The sequence below is a fragment of the Chrysochloris asiatica genome, unplaced genomic scaffold (assembly GCF_000296735.1).
Source record: "Chrysochloris asiatica unplaced genomic scaffold, ChrAsi1.0 scaffold00098, whole genome shotgun sequence".
Lineage (NCBI taxonomy): Eukaryota > Metazoa > Chordata > Mammalia > Afrosoricida > Chrysochloridae > Chrysochloris > Chrysochloris asiatica.
The window spans coordinates 526,115-545,377 of record NW_006408616.1 but is presented as its reverse complement, the minus strand read 5'-3'; the positions used below and the strand labels follow the sequence as shown (position 1 = coordinate 545,377).

Here is a 19,263-nt window from a genome sequence, read left to right as displayed (position 1 = left end):
AAGAACTTTAGTTTTACATTCATTCCATAGTATATCATCTCATTGCCATGGTTCCAATCCCCTCCATGCATTATCAACCAACAAAAGGGTATATCCTAGAAGCCCGCCCCCTACACTGCCTCCCCACCACCCCACCCCCATTTTCAGCCCACAGTCCCTTTCCCTCTCTGGATCCAAAGTCTCCATCTCAGGCATCTCTGTTTCTCTGGGTAGGGTCCAGCTCTCGGCTCTTCTCCGTTGATGGTCCCAGATACCCCGCTCCTACCCTGTAGAATTAATCACTCCCTTCCTTGTTCCAAAACATCTACCTTTGCATTTCCAACCCTCATAATCCATCCTGATGAGCATTATTCACTACAGTATCACGAGTTATCCATCTGTATTTCCTTTCATCCGCTCCGCCCAGACAGATTGAATAGTACCCACTGGAGATTCTGCCTTCCTCCATGCTCCCTAGCACTAGGTTCCCCCTTAAAAGTTTGTAAGCCAATCACTTCTTGCCTTTGTAGTCCCCCCATCCCCATTTGAGTATCCAATTTCCAAGTTGCCCATCTCCGTCCACTCTGTGTGTGGAGGGTGTGGGAATGATTCTTGCTGTAAGGATTTGTTCCTTCTTTTGAGTTGTTGCTCCATAGGTATAGGTCAAGTTCATCAGATTATATCAGCTCACTCTTTTTTCCCCCTCTTCTATCTTCTCCTCGTTGAGCTCTGATCATCCAGTCATCCAGTCCCGGTTACATGGGTATCATCTGCAAGTGTGGGCGCTCCTGTGCATATGCCCTCTCTTCCCGTCAGCCGGTAGTTCCGCTCTCCTCTCGAGTCCTCCGTGGCCAATCCACTGACTCTGGGCCCAAGAGTCCCCAGGTCTCCTCACACTGCTTGTCATCCAGGTCCCCAACTGGGTCCACAGAAGTCCACTGAACATTGTAGGGCTTAGCTTGCTGCTTCATTGCTGCTTTTACCCCATTTCCCCCCATCAGTGATGTGTGTGGTCACCAATCAGAGCGTGCATTTCTGTTGAGTCTTAGTCTTGGAAGGGGGTTTGCGTTGAGAGGACCTGGCCACTTGCCTTGATGTTTCTGCAACTCATTGGGTTTTGTAACCAATTGTAATATGTTGTTGTTATGTGACATCGAGTTGGTTCCGACTTACAGCGACGCTGTATAGGGTTTCTGAGGAGCGACTATTGAGTTTAAACACTCAAACTTGTGGTTCAAACCAACCTTGAGGTCTGGTGCTTATCCTACAGCACCATACTAGGACTCCATAATTGTAATATAAATATTAAGAATTCAATCAAGTGAAAAACAAAATATAATTTTTAACTGAGAAGGACTTTAATAGAAGATGTGGCTTGGGTAAATGGCAATAATGAGCATCCTAATAATGACCCTGGTATTAGACTTATCAATCCAGTCATAGGTAACTCTGGCTATCACCATTATCCTCTGACCCAAAATGGTCCTTCAGAGTGACATTTACCATTGAACTGAGTACCGAGCACTAGAGCATAGGATCACTGTAGGAAGGGATACACAAATACAAACTCATTTCTCCCAAGCTCACCAACCACATTTCCTTCCTGAAAATAGAGAATCTAGAAGTGTTAAGGAGTCCTGACAATGCTGTAGGATAAGTGCTGAACTGCTAACCACATTTTGGTGATTCAAAACAAGCAGACACTCCTCAGAAACCCTATACAGGGTCAGACAGTACTTAACAACAAAAGTGGTAAACTAGGTGTGTCCTGTCACAGGGAAACATATAAAGTGCGAAAGCAAATGCCTATTCCCAACAATGTAGAATCATTTCACTCTCAGGAAGACAGGAGTTAAAATGTGTTCCAAATTAATGCAGCAATATGATATGCTCCAATAGACAAAACTATGGTGACTGATATTATGGTTGGTAAAGTGGAGGATTAGCAAAAAAGAGGGAGACCCCCAATGAGATGGGTTGACACAGTGACAGGAGCAATGGGCTAAAGTGTAACAATGATTATGAGGTTGGCACAGGACCAGGCAGTGTCTTGTTCTATCATGTATAAGGTTGCTATGAGTCAGAACCAACTTGATGGCACCTCACAACACCAACAAATGGAGAATGGTACCAAGTCATCGCTATTGATGGATGTTATTGGCTTGCATTCTAATCATATCACATAAAAATATGAAATGATAACAATAAAACAGTCATAGGAGACCTTAGGACTAATAGGTGTAGAATTTAAATCTTACTGAGATACTTAAGACAATTTAAAAAATCCCTCTGTACTGCTCTCCAATTAAATTTTTTGTTTCTTGAACATAGATTTATTCTTGACTTAGAACTGACATTATAAAACATGCATGGCAAAAATAACTAAAATCACATTAATAAAAAAGCAATATATTAATAAAAATCAACAACTGTATAATACAACTGAAAACTAGAAAAAGTTGAAATTATCTCATTTCATAATATTTCCCAATGTCTTTTTTTCAACAAGCCTCATAGTTTTATGCATAGTTTTAAATCATGCTTAGGGGCATTATTAATCAATTTATTTATTAATACTTACCTTATTTTTAGATATGAAAGAAAGGCCTAGTCATTTTTGCACATTGTTGTTGCTATGTGCTGTGGCGTCGGTTCCAACTCATAGCAACCCTAGTACATAGAAACCCATAGTACAGGGTTTCTGAGGTTGTAATTCTTTATGGGAGCAGAAACCCTCATTTTTCTCCTGCGGAACAGCTGGTAGTTCTGAACTGATGACCCTGAGGTTAGCAGCCTGAATCATAATCAAATACTATAGAAATTTAAAGAAGTTATGCATTTTCCACAGAGTTCATGTATTCTTTAATAGCACATTGTTATTGTAGTTGTTGTTAAGTAATATCAAGTCGGTTCCAACCCATAGCAACCCTGTATAGGGTTTCCTAGGAGTGACTATTGAGCTTGGACCACCGACCTTGGAGTTCAAACTGACTTTGCAGTCTAGCACATTAACCCACAGCGCCACACCGGGACTCCTTAATAGCAGATTGGCTCTCTCTTATTCTATGACTTCTATAGATTTATTGAATAGAATGTTAGGCCCTAGAATTCAGAGATGGTAAAATGCCACCCACCCCCACCATTGTAGGAAGAATCAGTTGTTGCCAGAATACATGATTCATATGTCCATGGTTTTAAGAGAATTCATGTTTTCATTCCTTGCATTGCTTGATCTGTTACTTCTTTCTAAAAGATACTAGGCCAATGGTATTTGTTGTTGTTGTTAAGTGCTAATGAGTCAGTTCCAACTTACAGTGACTTCATATAGGATTTCTGAGGAGCAGCTGATGAGCTTGAACCGCCAACCCTACAATTCAAGCCAACCTTGCAGTGGAGTGCATTAGCCCACAGCGCTAATGGTATTTAGGGTAAGAGAAAAAGAAAACATAAAATACAGAATCAGAAAACACCAGTTTGAATTCTAGCTCTGCCACTAACCTAATACAGAAACTCAGGCAAAATGTGGGTATGTAATCTTTCTACATTTCCGTAACAAGGAATGTGAAATCTATTGAACAGAGTTATCACTAAGATTAGATTAAATAGTGTGTTTAAAGCATTCAGTACAGGTTCTTCTATACCAAAAATGCTGAACACGTGCTTCTTCTTTCCCATTAGAGCTTGAAAACAAAATTTCATGAAAATCAAGAAATTTAATTGAAAAATCTGAAAAAAAAAAAAAAAAGAAAGAAATATACCAAAACTAAATTACTCATTAAATTTCCAATCTGAAATCTTAAAGGACTCATCTTGGTCTTCTCACATTAGCTCATATTTACCTTTTTATTTTTTTTTTCTTTCCTTTTTTAACCATTGAAAAACAATGATACCAATAAGAACTAAGTTATGTATTTTAGATGACCAATATCATGTACATATTTTATGTCTGAATTTTCAAACTGGTAAATTGAGAAATCTGGATTGAAAGCCAGATTTCAATTTAAAATTTTCAAAAAAATCTCAGGAATGTGGATATAATTTCTCTGTGTATCATAAGTAAGTATTCTTTTTCTCTAAAAATATTTAAAAAACAATTTTTCAATGTTTAAGGTGGAGTCCTGGTGTGGCGCTGTGGGTTAATGTGCCAGACTTCAAAGCCATTTGAACTGAAAGGTCGGTGGTTCAAGCTCACCAGCCACTCCTTGGAAACCCTATATAGGGTCGCTGTGGGTTGGAACCGACTCGACAGCACTTAACAACAACAAAAAGTATCCATTTTATTCTATCTTTGATGGCTGATTCTGTTGTGTTTTCTAATCCTTCCTCAGATGCATAAAAGTGACGTCACAGTGGTGGTGTTTTTCATTATGCCTGCCAAGACAAATAATTTCAATGTGGAAACCCTGAAGGGACAGGCAGTTCGAAAACAACTATGGTAAACCCACATCTTGTTGATGTTTTCAGGCCGTAAGGATAAAGGGATTTTTTTTTTTTTTTAAGTGAATGATCTTTGACGTCTTCATGTTTTCAGGCCATAAGGATAAAGGGATTTTTTTTTAAGTGAATGATCTTTGACGTCTTCAAGAACTTTGTTTTTAATAATTTTTAAGATTGTTGTAGTTCAATTACCACTTGTTATCGTCTTTAAGTTACTATGCTACTTCTTTGCGTTACTATTACAGCTTATGTAGTACCTGTAAAATTGTGTGACTATGAAAGAGCAACAGCTTTGGAATGTGCTTTCATGGAGGAAGACGAAATTCTTTGTAGATCTCTTAGACTTCAAACATATGCAAAAGTCAAGAGATTAGTATGATTCTTATAGAGATATCACCCAGATTCAATAATTACCAATGAACTCCCATTCTTCTATTTCTGCCATCCACTCTTTTCTCTGTTGTTAGGTGCCATCGAGTCAGCTCCGACTCATAGCGACCTTATGCACAGCAGAATGAAACAATGTCCAATTCTGGGCCAACCTCACTACTGTTGCCACACTTGAGTCCATCGATGCTGTCACCTGGCCAATCCATCTCATTGGGGGTCTTCCTCTTTTTCTCTGACCCTCCATTTTACCAAATATGATATCCTTCTCCAGCGACTGTTCCCTCCTAATAATATGTCCAAAGTATGAGAGACAAAGTTTGGCCATCTTGGCCTCCAAGGAGCACTCTGGCTGCACTTCCTCCAAAACAGATCTATTGGTTCTTTTGTCAGCCTTTTAGTATTCTCCTCCAACACCATAACTCAAAAGCATCAATTATTTCATGGTCTTCCTTATTCACTGTCCAGCTTTCACATACATGTGAGGTTATTGAAAATGCCATGGCTTGGGTCAGTCACACCTTAGTCCTCAATCTGACATCTTTGCTCTTCAACACTTTAAAAAGGTCTTGTGCAGCAGATTTGCCTAATGCAGTACGTCATCTGATCTCTTGACTGATGCTTCTGTGAGTGTTGATAGTTGATCCAAGAAGAATGAAGTCCTTGACAACTTCAATCCTCTTCTCTACCCCTAATTATTTTTAAGCAAAAGAATAATTGAATTTTAAGCTCTCTGGGCAGGTCATGGTGCCCTGTTGCCTTAGCTCTAGAGATTTTAACTAATGCTAAATTGGCAAATAGACCAATAATGGAAGAGGCCATGCAAAAGAGATCTACATCTTTTCAAAGAATTCATGGGTGAAACACCACCACTGTTAGAACAAGTCAAGATGAAAACCTATGGCACTTTGTTTCAGTTTTAAATCTTTCTATTTTGAACAGGGACATTGCACATTCTGTGAAAGAAAAGTTTGGAAAGAAAGTCTATGATGCATTATTAAGGTAGGTGCTTGGAATACTCTATGCAAAACATTTAGGACTTTACTATTCATATTTAACAAGTCAGATACTGTATTTTGTTTCATATATGAATAATTTATTATTAAGAAGACTGTTAAGTCATATAATCAGGTTTTGTTTTATCATCCATTTGAGAAATATTTGGAAACAATTTGTACAAATGAGAAGATCTTTACATATAACAACAGCTTCTAATTCAATAAAAGCCACTTTAAGGACTAGCATATTAATCTGAAGCTGAGGGAGATTTTAAGTAAAAAATATGTACTTACTTGGAGTCCTGGTGTGGCTCTGTAGAATAAACACTGGACTATTAACCTCAAGATCAGCCATTCAAATCAACCAGCTGTACCTGGGAAGCTCTGTAAAGGGTCGCTGTGAGTTGGAACTGACTTCATGGCATTTGAGAGCAACAACAACATATATTTTAATAGATATTTAATATATGTGGACTTAATATACTAAATATCAGAGTTCTGGTGTCACACTATAGGATAAGACTGCAAGGTCTTTTAAACAGCAAGATTGGTGGTTCAAACTCACCAGCTGCTCTTTGGAAACCCTATATACCAAGCAACAACAATCTAAAATACTTACTCTATATTAAATATTGACTACATATAGATTAATAAATAATACAGTATATATTGATATTATATATGAGGAATTTTCAAAAAATTTGTGGAAAATTTCATTATCTTTTAATTCCATTTTTCCATGAGCCTACAAAGCTCCCTTGTATATGTGTCTTCTGACCCATGGTGGAAAGTGGGCATCATTTATTTTTTACTAGTTAAAAAAAAAAGAAATAAATTTAGATATAGATATGTTATGGGCACTTTAGAGTGTAGCAATCAAAAGTAAACAAAATATAGTGAGACTGTTTTCCTGATGCTCCACATTAATAATTTCAATAATGAATTTTCATTTTCTTTTGTACTATCAAACTTCTTGACATATAGAAATTTGTGCATTTCATCACAATAAATGTAAATAAATGTAAGTTTGTGCTTTACATTTATTGTTTGTGTGTGTGTGTGAAAATTCAGTCATTGACTTCAGTCAAGAACAATGACTGTATTTATTTAACATCTCAACCACAGAATTAAATTTATAACTCATTTGTTTGAGTTGATGGGAGACAATATCTCTAGACTGATTGATGAATATTACCTGATATAGATCTCTTCATGAAACAGTGCTGGAGGATTGTTTATAATTGATTGACTATACTTTGGGACCAGTTTTTTATTAATATGAAATTTGAGCAGGCAGAACATAAAATTCCTGTGTTCCTCCTCACTTTTCTCACAATTTACCCTATTATTCGCATCTTACATTAATGTGGTACATTAGTTATTATTAATAAAATGTGATACAGTGTTAGTAACTAAAGTCTACAGTCTACATTCCTGGTGTAGTACTGTAGGATAAGCACTGCTAACCAAAAGGTCAGCAGTTCAAACTCACCACCTGCTCTTCAGAAATCCTATACAGGATAGCTATGATTCAGAACCAACTCATAGCACAGCAACACAGCAACGTAACACAACAACAACATAGTCTACATTGAGTGCCGAGGCTCCATATGATAAGCCTTGGGTTGTAAACCATAAGGCCTGCATTTGAGCACACCAGCTACTCGAAGTGAGACTTTTTGTTCCTGTGAAGAGTGAAAGTGTCAGAAACCCTATACAGGGTCACTATGAGTCTTAACTGACTTGACAGCATCTAGCAACAGAGTCTACATTAAGATTCAATCTGTGTATTGTATAGTTTAGAGTCCTGGTATGGCACTGTGGGTTAACGTGCCAGACTGCAAAGCCATTTGAACTGCAAGGTCAGTGGTTCAAGCTCACCAGCTGCTCTTTGGGAATGCTATACAGGGTCACTATGGGTCGGAAGTGACTCAATGACACTTAACAACAACGTCGTATAGTTTTATGTGTTTTGGCAAATGCATGATGTCATGTGTCCAGCATTACAGTACCACACAGAATATTTTCACTACCCTTTCATTGTGCTCCAGCTATTAAAAAGGATGCAGTGGTTAGGTGCTGAACTGTTCACTGAAATGGTGATGGTTTGAACCCACCCGCAGAGAAAAATGTAACAACCTGTTTTCGTAAATATTTACAACTTTGGAAACCCTTAAGGACTAATTCTACTCTGTCCTATAAAGTTGCCATGAGTCAGAATCAACACAACAGCAACAGGGCCACCTATTATACCCACTCCTCACTTATTGACATGGTTAGATTCCAAAGACCAAGATGCAAAATGCAAAAATGGAAGATGACTACATCAGGTCTCAGATTAGAGGATGATTACATCATTATATGATTGCCAAGTCACATCATTATAAAACTGCCAAATTACATTACATAACTGTCAAACCACTGAGAACCATGGCTTACTCAAGCTGACACATAACCTTAACCATGACAGCCAGGTTTCTTTGGTGTTCATTAACATCAGATGTATATCATTGGTGTGTCCTGGTGTGGAATGGCAGGATAAGCACTTGGCCTCAAGGTCAGTTTGAATTGCAAGGCTGGTGGTTCAAACTCACCAGCCACTCCTCATAACCCTCTACAGGGTTACTATGAGTCGGAACTGACTCAACAGCACTTAACAACAGCAACAATATTTACTATGCTGTGAATGTGAAATGTTGGGTCGTTGATAAATGAGGAGTAGGTGTAATCTTTATCTCCTTTTCCCAGAACCTCTGGCAATCACTGATTTTTTTTCACTGACTCTATAATGTTGTCTTTTTTCAGAATGTCATATAGTTGGAACCTTAGAGTATGTAGCGTTTTAAAACTAACTTATTTCACTTGGCAATTTGTATTTAAGGTTTTTCTATGTGTTTTCATGCCTTGATAGCTCAATTTTTTTTATTAAAAAAATTACTTTTTACATTTATTTTTAAAGAGCTTAGAATAATGTCTGTCATAGGGAAGTACTGAATTAGTGCCAGCTATTTTTATTTTTACTATTAACATTATTTTTCCTGCAGAGGAGAAATTCCTGATATAAATAATATTCTGGATCGAGATGATCTAACAATTATGAAAAGAGCCATCTTTTCAACTCAGGTAATAAAAACAAAAAAAATGCTCACTATTTCCCATAACTTTTAAGTCTGTATTTTAATTTATTGGCATGAGCTAATTTGGGAAATTTTTTAACCTGAGAGCTAGACAAGACATTCTTAAATACTCATCTAAACGACAACTTTGTATTTTCTCTTGCATGAGTGCTTTAAGGTCCCTTTATAAAGTGTCTAAATTTTGTCTTAATATACAATTACAAACTGTGTTTGGAATCCAATTGAAAAACTGTATCTTGCAATAGCAAAAATCCTAAATTTTTCAAAAACCAGGTATTTCTGAGTCACAGTAGACAAAATTAATGTTTCAAAGTCCAGTGGAATTCATGCCAAATATGTGTGTTGTGTGTTCTGAAGCTCATGTTACAGAAGTTGTAACAGTGACACGCTGGGCACCAGAAGACAGCTCACTTGGAAGGACCAAAAAGGGTAACTCTGCTTAGATTCTAGATCTCAGTCCATCTTTATATTTAAAGTGAAGGCCCAGAAGCAGTCAAGACATTTCAGCCTTTCATATAACCACTGCGGGTGAAAAACAAAAACTGTGAAGGGAGTTCTTCAGCCCATTGTTTTCCTGTAGAACACAAACAACAGTTAGTCATCATTTGTGTCATCTCAAAAGACGGAGGGCATAAAGGTTGGATGAACCATTACCAGTGACCTATTGTTGAAATGAGTCATACTTATTAATTCTTTCCACAAATTGACATTTTATTTTCTCTATTACTTCAGCGACATTCTTTGCCTCCAGTGACCACTCACAATATGATTGATGATTCCACCGATCCCATCCTCAGCACCATCAGACGTATTGGACTTTTCAACAGCCGCACAGACAGAGTCAAGGTAGAACTAATGTTTATGTAGGACGATTCGAAATTATGTAGAATACCTATTTTGAAAATTTATCAGAAACCTCCCTGACTTGCTTCAACATTATCAGATATGTTTTAAATAATTCTAAATAAAATTAATTCTGCTTCCTGTCTTAGGAAATTGTTGTTTGGTGTTATCAAGTTAGCACCCACTCACAGCAACCCTATGCATTAACAGAATGAAACACTGCCTGGTCCTGCACCAACTGCACAATCTTTGCTATACCTGAGCCCATTGCTGCTGCTACCACCATGCCAATCTATCTCATTCGGGGGTCTGCCTCTTTTTTCTTTGACCCTCCACTCTACCAAATATAATATCCTTTGTCAGGGATTGGCCCCACCTGATAATATGTCTGAAGTATAAGACACGAAGTCTGACCATCCTGTCTTCCAAGGAAAACTCTGACGGTGCTTCTTCCAATACAGATTTCTTTGTACTTTTGGCAGTTCATGGTACTTTCAATATTCTCCTCCAGCACCATAACTCAAATGTATCCATTCTTCAATGGTCTTCTTTATTCACTGTCCAATTTTCATATGCATACAATGAAGATACCATGGCTTGGGTCAGTCACACTTTAGTCCTCAAACTGAATCTTTGCACTTCAACACTTTAAAGAGGCCTTGTGTAGCAAGAATAGGAATATGGAGTATCTATAAGAATAGGAAATTAGAGTATAATAAGTATTTTGAAAGCATTCTTGAAAATTGAAGAATATTTATGACCTTGAGTCACAATTCTAACATTTATTTTCATTGTGCAACACTGTAAATAAACATAATAAAACCACTAAATTTTACTGGATACATTCTATAGGTACAAGGGGGCTCCAAAAATTTTGTGGAAATATGGAATTAAAAGATGATGACATTTGTCCTGGATCAGTTTTTAACTCTCTCATATTATTTTAAGAGAATCTTGTGAAAAGTTTTCAGTTTCAGAAAATGTGGCTAATGGTGTTTTAATGTAACTTTCTATTGATCTATTCATTCTTTTGGCTCTTGAGTTCCTACAATGACCAGGTACAGGGTGTGTGTATGAGTAAGACCTGTTTTCTTCCACTGTGTATTCTAATCTTTACAATAGTTACTAAAGGCTTCTTAAATTCCAGACTATATGCTTGGTGTTGGGGACAATGGAGCGCATGTAAACAGAGAACTGCTCATCCCTATTCAATTCCATTAAACTGTATTCAAGATCCAATTGTTACTGCTCTTATCAATCATTTCAATGCTTTTCACTTTCCCTTTAATCCTTCACTTTTAGTAGATGATGTCATTAAGAATTCAATGTCCCTCCTTGTTGCCCTCACACATGGATTCTGACCTATTCTTACTTCTTTTGCTTCAGATTCTAAGGGCTGTTCTGGGATCTCATTCCCTCTCATATTCTTAGCAAACTTGCCCTGTTTACAATTAACTCATTTCCTTCCTGTCCACAAATATTCCTTCAAATTCTTTACCTTAAAAACAAGTAAACAGAATCTTTGTTTTACATTGTATCCCTCTGATGTTATTTCTTTCCTACTCTTCATTCAACATTTCTTGGGATTAAAAAAATACAGCAAACACACAAAGAAATAAAGGTACAGTATAGTACCTTGCTAACATTTAATCCACACTCAGAGCCACTGAAAAAAACTTTGTCAATTCAGAATTAGGTATTTTGTTTTTTATCTTACTAACTATATTTCTGAAAACATTCCATAAGTTGCCTTTTTTTTTTTTTTTTTTTTTAAGGGATAGCAAATCTCCTTTTGTTTATTATTTTCGCCTGATGGTGTGACTCCAGAGTCCTAGTGTAGTACCATAGGATAAGCACTTGACCTTAAGGTCAGCGGTTCAAACTCACCACCTGCTCCTTGAAAATCCTATACAGAATTGCTATGAGTCGGAATCAACTCAACAGCACTTAACAACAACAGTAATACTGTGGCTTCTAGTGTGGTACTGTAGGATCAGTACTGCACTGCAAACCACAAGGTTGCCAGTTCAAACCCATCAGCAGCTCCTTGGAAACCCACTCAACAGGGTTTAATAACAACAACAATGTGGTGCTGTAGGATAAGCACTGCACTGCTAGGTCGGTTTGAACTGCAGTGTCAGTGGTACAAACCCACCCGTTGCTCATCGGAAACCCTATAAAGGGTGCTATGAGTCAAAACTGTGATGGCACTCAACAACAACACCAATGGTTTTGAAGATTGCAAACTCAGAGTCTTGCAGCATTGTACCTCAGATAGAATACAGAAAGGCAAGGCAGAGGATATAGCTCTGGGTGTAGGCTTTGTCCAGTGGGTAAGCTGAAAGTGGTGGGGGTTGTGGGGTCCTAGACTGTGCTGTTGTTCGGACAGGTAGAACAGCAGGCAAGGCTAAACATGTTCTGGTCGCTCTTTCGTCACTTTCTCTCTAACCACTCTTGCCACCTCCTTTTTACTCTCTGCTATTACTACTACACATCCTTGCAGTCTCTGCCGGCAGCCACAAAGATGATCAGAAGTGGACTCTCGTAAGGTTTTATTGGTGATCACATAATGGCCAAATCACATAACATACTATTTCGTGGAAGGAACCTATAAGCACTCAACTGCAAGGTCGGTTTGAACCACAAGGTTGGTGGTTCAAACTCAGCAGCCACTCCTCGGAAACCCTATACAGGGTAGCTAGGACTTGGAACCAACTCCATGGCACCAGACTGCAAATTTCAGGTCTCAAGTCTGGGATACATCTCTGTGAAAGTAAACTAGTATCCTGTTGTTGTTGTTCAGTGCTGTGGAGTCGGTTCCGACTCATAGCGACCCTGAACGGGGTTTCCGAGGCTGTAAATCTTTACGGGAGCAGAACGCCTCATCTTTCTCCCGCAGAACTGCTGGTAGTTTGGAACTGCTGACCTTGCGGTTCACAGCCCGATACGTAACCACTACGCTACCAGAGCTCCTCCCCTTGAGGTGAAGAAAGGGTCAGTGATTAAGGAACTGTTCTGAGCCAGGAGCTCTGCTCTGAGCTTTTGTATGTAGGATCTATGTAATCTTCTCTACAACCCTGGGCTGACCTCTCGTATTCCTTCTTCAGCTAGGTTTTCTGTGATTGGCTGTCAGAGAACACAGAGCAGCTGTTTTCTTGTTTTAGATGTGCTATCATTCTGTTTGGCTGGCAACAAAAGGATTGAGCCGCGGTATTTTCATGTTCCAAAATGAGCTTTGGAGAGTTCAAACTTTTCTATAATTGGAAATGACAAAGTAGGCATATTGTTTTTCAAATCCCTTTTTCTATTCTTTGCCAAAAGAGTATAACTGACTGCCAATTTGATGCCTGTTCAAACTGTCAGTATCTTTGTCTTTTCCTTTCTTTTTTTGCAATGTAGTAATTTTGCTCATAATAGGAACTCAAGTCATGTTATGTGAAGGAAAATATTTTATGCACCTTTTTTTTTGTCATTTGGTGAATTTTATGATCGAAAAAACTCACCATTTTTAGGTATTGTCTTTGTATATTGAGCCATGTTATTTTTTCTTAGGTTTAACTTATCCCTTATTTGTGACTCTACTGATGCATCATTAATGCCTATAAAGTCCTTGTGAATTAGTGGGTTAAAACTTTCCATTGCAATGAAAACGACAGGCTTTGTTTTTTTACTTTAAACCTTGGCATATGCTGAAATTACAAAGTAATGAAACAAATTTGAAATTTAATAATTCAGTTGTTCTCTTTATGCCTTAGTTTACTTTTTTCTAAAGTTAGGTTAAACAAAAAATGCCTATTGTTCCCATCTCACAATAGTTCTTAGAAGAAACAAGTTAATACATGTAAAAAGTATTTATAATATATAAATTGCTGTATAAAAGTTGTCATTATTTGTATGTAAGGGAGCTTCAAAAAGTTCGTGGGAATATTGAATTATAGGATAATGGAATTTTTCCACAAACTTTTTGAAACCCCTTCATATATCCAAATTAAGGTTTTTCACTAAGGTGCTCGCTTTGGAAGTATGTATATCTATTTCATTAATTAAAATTTAAATGTAATATTTAATTTTTTTTTTAATTTCCTTTTTGCTCTTTCTCTTCCTTTTTCTTAAGTTCTTAGGCAGAGCAACGTAAGTTAGGCAACTCTACTAGAAGGGGACAGGCATTGTAGTGCCAAGCAGAGTTAAGAAGATCCACACTGGCATTGAAGGAAAAATCCTGTAACAGAGAGTCAGAACCAGGAGGGGTGGCAGAGAGAGAAGTTTAATTACACAGAGGGGGAATAATCCAATAAATAAAAAAGATCATGGAAGCCAGGAATCGCATTTTGGAAGATGGTGGTACAAATATTGAGAAGGAGAAAACTAGACTAACCCCTGAGGTGTTGGATTAAAATTACAGGCTGTTGTTGTTAAGTATTGTTGAGTCAATTATGACTAATAGCAACCCTGTAGAGGGTTTCCAAGGAGCTACTAGTGGGTTTGAACCAACAATCTTGTGATTAGCAGTCCAATGCTTATCCTACATCACCACAGCAGGACTCCAGAATTGAAGGTCTTGGTTTGAAATTGGGGAGATGAATGGAAGGAAGGGGGGAAAAGACAGTAAGGAAGAAAGAACGAAGGGAGGGAGAAAGGAAAGAAGGATGGTAGAAATGAAGGAAAGAAGAAAAAATGGTCAGGTTATTTGAGGGTGATTTCTTTCCTTCTCAAGTTGGGGATAAATTGAGAAATAAAACAAAGCTGTCATCAGTCAGAGAACCAAATATTTTTATTGGTGATACAGGCTGAATGGGAATGTAAGAATCAGAGCAGATATTCTGAGAGAGATAGTTCTGCAGAACAGACACTTTTACTTATACGGGATGAAGAGAAAAGAAGAGGAAAAAATTTTAAAATCTCCCAGGCGCTATACTTTAATTTTTCCTAATCTCTTTTTCCCCTCAATCTTGAACACAAATACTCTACAATTTTGAAGTAACCAAATGTAAGAGCTGTCCTTTAATTTCTCTTTTATTCTCATGTGAATTTTCCTTTATTAGGTGATTTTGCATCCAGAGTTCCTATCCTCCACCAGCCCCTTATTACCCATGGATTATGAAGAGTTTGTGAGAGGCTGCCATCTTGGAGTATTTCCGTCATACTATGAACCTTGGGGCTACACTCCAGGTATATGATGTGGATATTGTGCAGCATTTTGAGCTGTTTGCATTTCAGTCACATGCATGGAACATTCAAAATTGACATGTAATTTCTATTAAGGTTTTTATTTTGAAGCTTGATTTTAAAATAAGTTTTGTTGGAACGATCTCAGGGATCAATTTTATACTTTGTAGATTCTGACCTAAGAATAAGGACAAAGATTTTGTAAGTATATGGGGGTGAGGTTGGCCATATATTAGTGAGTTTCTGAATAAGTTACCTCTTTGCATTCCAAATAAAGAGAATATTTTATAAAGATTACTCATTATTTAGTTATCTTTACCAATCTCTTCCATTAATGGAGTCTTGATGTGGCACAGTTCTTTGACTGATGACAACTTTGTCTTACTTTTCAATTTATTCCCAACTTGAAAAGAAAAGTGAGGATCACTCTCATGTAACCTGAGCATGTCTCTCTCTCTCTCTTCTTTCCTTCTTTATTTGTCTCATTCAATAATGCGAAGGAGAAATCGACTGCAAGTAGGGTTAATATGGAGTCTTGGTGTGGCACTGCAGGATACAGCACGGGACTACCAGATTGGTTTGAACCATAAGGGTAGTGGTTCAAACTCACCAGATGCTCCTCAAAAATCCTATACAGGGTTGTTATGAGTTGGGACTGACTCAACAGCACTTAACAACAACAAAAAGTGTTAATATGATTAAAAAGTTCAGTATTCTTTTCTAAAATTTATTTCATGAGAATACTTTTAAAGACAAATTACAGGTGTGTTTGATTTTTAATAGCTAATACATTCATATAGTTATAGAAACAGACAGTATAAAAAGATGTATAGTTCAAAGTCTTCTTGATATCCTTGTTCCTCAAAAAAGAGGTACTTTAAATGACAATTCAGTGTAGATATTGTAAATTATTTCATTGTTCCAGCCAAATGTTCTCAAGCTCTAATTTTTTCTTTACAAGTGGTGTATTCTCAGATTCACTATCTACTTTTCTTCACTTGTCCCTACTAGCTTGGTTGCCATTAATGTCAAAGAGATCAATTTTTATTTGTACTTAAATACTTAATTCTAAGGAAAGGAAATCTATTAAATGCATACCAATGCAAATAATGGCATACTGGTATAGTGCTGTAGGATGAGCACTGGATCACAAAGTTGGTTTTGTACTGCAAGGTTGGCAGTTCAAAACCACCAGCTGCTCCTAAGAAACCCTATGTTGTTGCTATTAAATGCCTTTGAGTCAATTCTGACTCATAGCGATGCTGTATGGGGTTTCTGAGAAGCAGCTAGTGGGTTTGAACTGCTGACCTTATAGTTTGCAGTCCAGTGCTGATTCTACAACAACTCATCAGGAGTCCTATACAGGGTCACTATAAGTCGGGGTTTACTCAACTGTTCTCAGTAACAACAATGCAAATGAAACAATAATGACTTTTCCACCACCTGTTGGTAATCCAAGATTTTCCTTATGGTTTAGATGCAATTCCATGTATGTTTTTGAAAGAAAAGGTTCAGGAAACATTTTTCTTTGTTGTTGATAAAGTGAATGTTGCCTCTGTGCATCTCAATGTCATCATTGAGATGAAGTCCAAACAAGGGGACAGTGTGGCCATGTTTATTAAGAGGATCATTCGCTGAATTACAAATGGAAGGAACTTTTCAAATATTTGTCTTCTGATATCAGAACTTAAACATAGATTTTTTAAATTCTACATAAATGCAATCCTATGATCTTTTGTTGTTGTTAAATGCCATCAAGTTGTTTCTGACTCCTAGCAACCCTGTGTTTCCAAGGAGCAGCTGGTGAGCTTGAACTATTGACCCTGTGATTCAAACCAAGCTTGCGGCCCAGTGCTTTATCCCATAGCACTACACCAGCACTCCTGTAGCACGCTTAGTGTCTCACATACTTAGTGTTTAACATAACGTCCTAGTCTAATGTTTCAGGTTCCACCATAAGTAACTGTAAAAATTTTCAAAGCTTTTGGGACAAACAGACAAAAGTTTCCCACTTTAAAAAAAAAAAAAATTATTGTGAATGGAGTGAAATTTTAGCATAAATCATCAATTTGACATTAAAAAACAAACACTTTATTTCATTTCAATTGTTGCAATCCTATCAACGTAACATTACTTGTCCAACTTCCTCTTTATGTTACTTATTTCTATTCCTCCTTCTTTCCTAAGCCTTCTGAATTTTTTTTTTTTTTTTTGCTTCGAATCCCAACTCTACCACTTCCCTTGCTTTTTGAAGTTGATGGTGGTGATATGTCAGTTCCCACTCATAATGACCCTGTACAGGGTTTCTGAAACTGTAAACCTTTACAGGAGCAAAAAGACTTATTTTTCTCCTGTAGAATGGTTGGTAGTTTCAAAGGGCTGACCTTGAGGTTAGCAGCCCTACTGGTAATCACTACGCTACTAGAGCTTCTTTAGAAGTTAGGCAAGTCATTTAAACTCTCCGAGCCTCCATTTCCTCACTTGTAAAACGGTAATAATTACTGCCTCACTTCATATGGTTATTTAGATTAAATGAGTTAATACATGTGACCAGTTTAGAACAGTGCCTGACACAAAGTGAACACCATTATTATATGATGAATTAGGGCATTTCCCCATCTTTGTGTCTAAGAGATACAGGAAGTAATCTTTGTCTATGTCTCTGGCAGCTGAATGTACTGTGATGGGTATTCCCAGTGTGACAACAAACCTCTCCGGCTTTGGCTGTTTCATGCAGGAGCATGTGGCTGATCCGACTGCATATGGTGAGATTTTTCATCATTACCTCAACCCTGGGAGAAGTGAACTTTAGCCAAAATAACCACAGCGTCTTTCTAGACCCTAACTCTAAAGCTATCCTGATAATTAGACTAGTGTTTATAATTTTATTTTTAGGTAGCTGTAATTATGTGATTCATGGACAACAGCATATATGTTGTTGTTGTTAAATGCCATCGAGTCAGTTGCGACCCATAGCGACCCTGTCTAGGGTTTCTGAGGAGCAATTGGTGAGCTTGAACCACCAACCTTGCAGTTCACACTTTGCAGTCTGGTGCATTAACCCACAGCGCCACACCAGGAGTCCAACAGCATGTATAGAATACTATAAACTTTTAAGATGTGTTGCAGAACTAGAAATGGAGTACTAAGTTTAGGAAATATCTTCTCCTGTCACCTTTCATTTTTCTCTGAATGAGTTTGGCCTCTACTTTCTAGATGTGACCGTATAATAACCAAGGTCTTCTTAACCAATTAGTTGCCAAAGAGTCAATTCTAACTCTTAAGGACCCCACTGTGTCAGAGTGTTCCCTAGGATATTCTTGGGCCTCCAGGTGGACTAGTGCACTGTTGGCACCATTCAGGAACACCAACCAGGGTATTAGAGTACCTAATTGTTCAGTGGTACTCTTCTCGGGTTCCATGTCAAATTAGCAAAAATTATCTAAATTGTTTAAGATGGCCAGAGAATGTGCATATCACCTTTGATGTCCTTGTTGCCTGCTATTGTTAAGTGTTGTTGAGTCAGTTCTGACTCATAGCAACCCTATATATGGTTTTTGAGGCGCAGCTGGTAGGTTTCAACCACTGACCTTGTGGTTCAAACAGAGCTTTCTGTTTAGTATGTATCCTACAACACCACACCAGGACTTCGCCCTTGTTTGTCATACTGTGGTGGCTTGTGAGTTGTTGTGATTCTGGAAGCTATGCCACCGATATTTTAAATACCAGCAGGGTCACCCATGGTGGACAGGTGTCAGATAACCTTCCAGACAAAGACAGACTAGGAAGAAAGAGTGACAAACTACTTCCAAATATTTAGTTACTGAAAACCTTATGAATAGCAGGGAAACACTGTCAGATATAGTGCCAGAAAATGAGCCCCTCAGGTTGGAAGGCACTCAAAATGCGACTGGGGAATAGATGCCTCCTCAAAGAAGAGTTGACCATGATGATGTGAATGGAGTAAAGCCCATGGGAGAAAAGCCCATGGGACCTTCATTTCCTGATGGGCCACAGTTCAAAATGAAGAGAAACAGCTGTAAACATCCATTGAAAATAGGAACATGGAATGTATGAAGTATGAATCTAGGAAAATTGGAAGTTGTCATAAATGAAATTGAACACATAAGCATCAATATCTTAGGCATTGGTGAGCTGAAATGAATTGGAATTAGCCATTTGGATGGAATCTGATAACCACATGGTTTACTATTCCAGAAATGACAAATTGAAGAGGAATGGTGTTGCCTTCATTGTCAAAAAGATCATATCCACATCAGTCATGAGGTACAATGCTGTCTGTGATAGGATAATAT

General features: G+C 37.7%; 1 protein-coding gene across 1 annotated transcript in view; it reads left to right on the top strand.

Annotated features, from left to right (window-relative positions):
* The window catches only part of GYS2 (glycogen synthase 2 (liver)), a 60,005-nt gene that overhangs the window by 33,293 nt on the left and 7,449 nt on the right, over positions 1-19,263 (top strand). The window contains exons 8-13 of the mRNA XM_006866933.1: positions 4,308-4,414; positions 5,746-5,805; positions 8,846-8,924; positions 9,671-9,784; positions 14,824-14,950; positions 17,617-17,712. Of these exons, the coding sequence (XP_006866995.1) occupies positions 4,308-4,414; positions 5,746-5,805; positions 8,846-8,924; positions 9,671-9,784; positions 14,824-14,950; positions 17,617-17,712 (583 nt within the window). The remainder of the gene's footprint in view (positions 1-4,307; positions 4,415-5,745; positions 5,806-8,845; positions 8,925-9,670; positions 9,785-14,823; positions 14,951-17,616; positions 17,713-19,263) is intronic.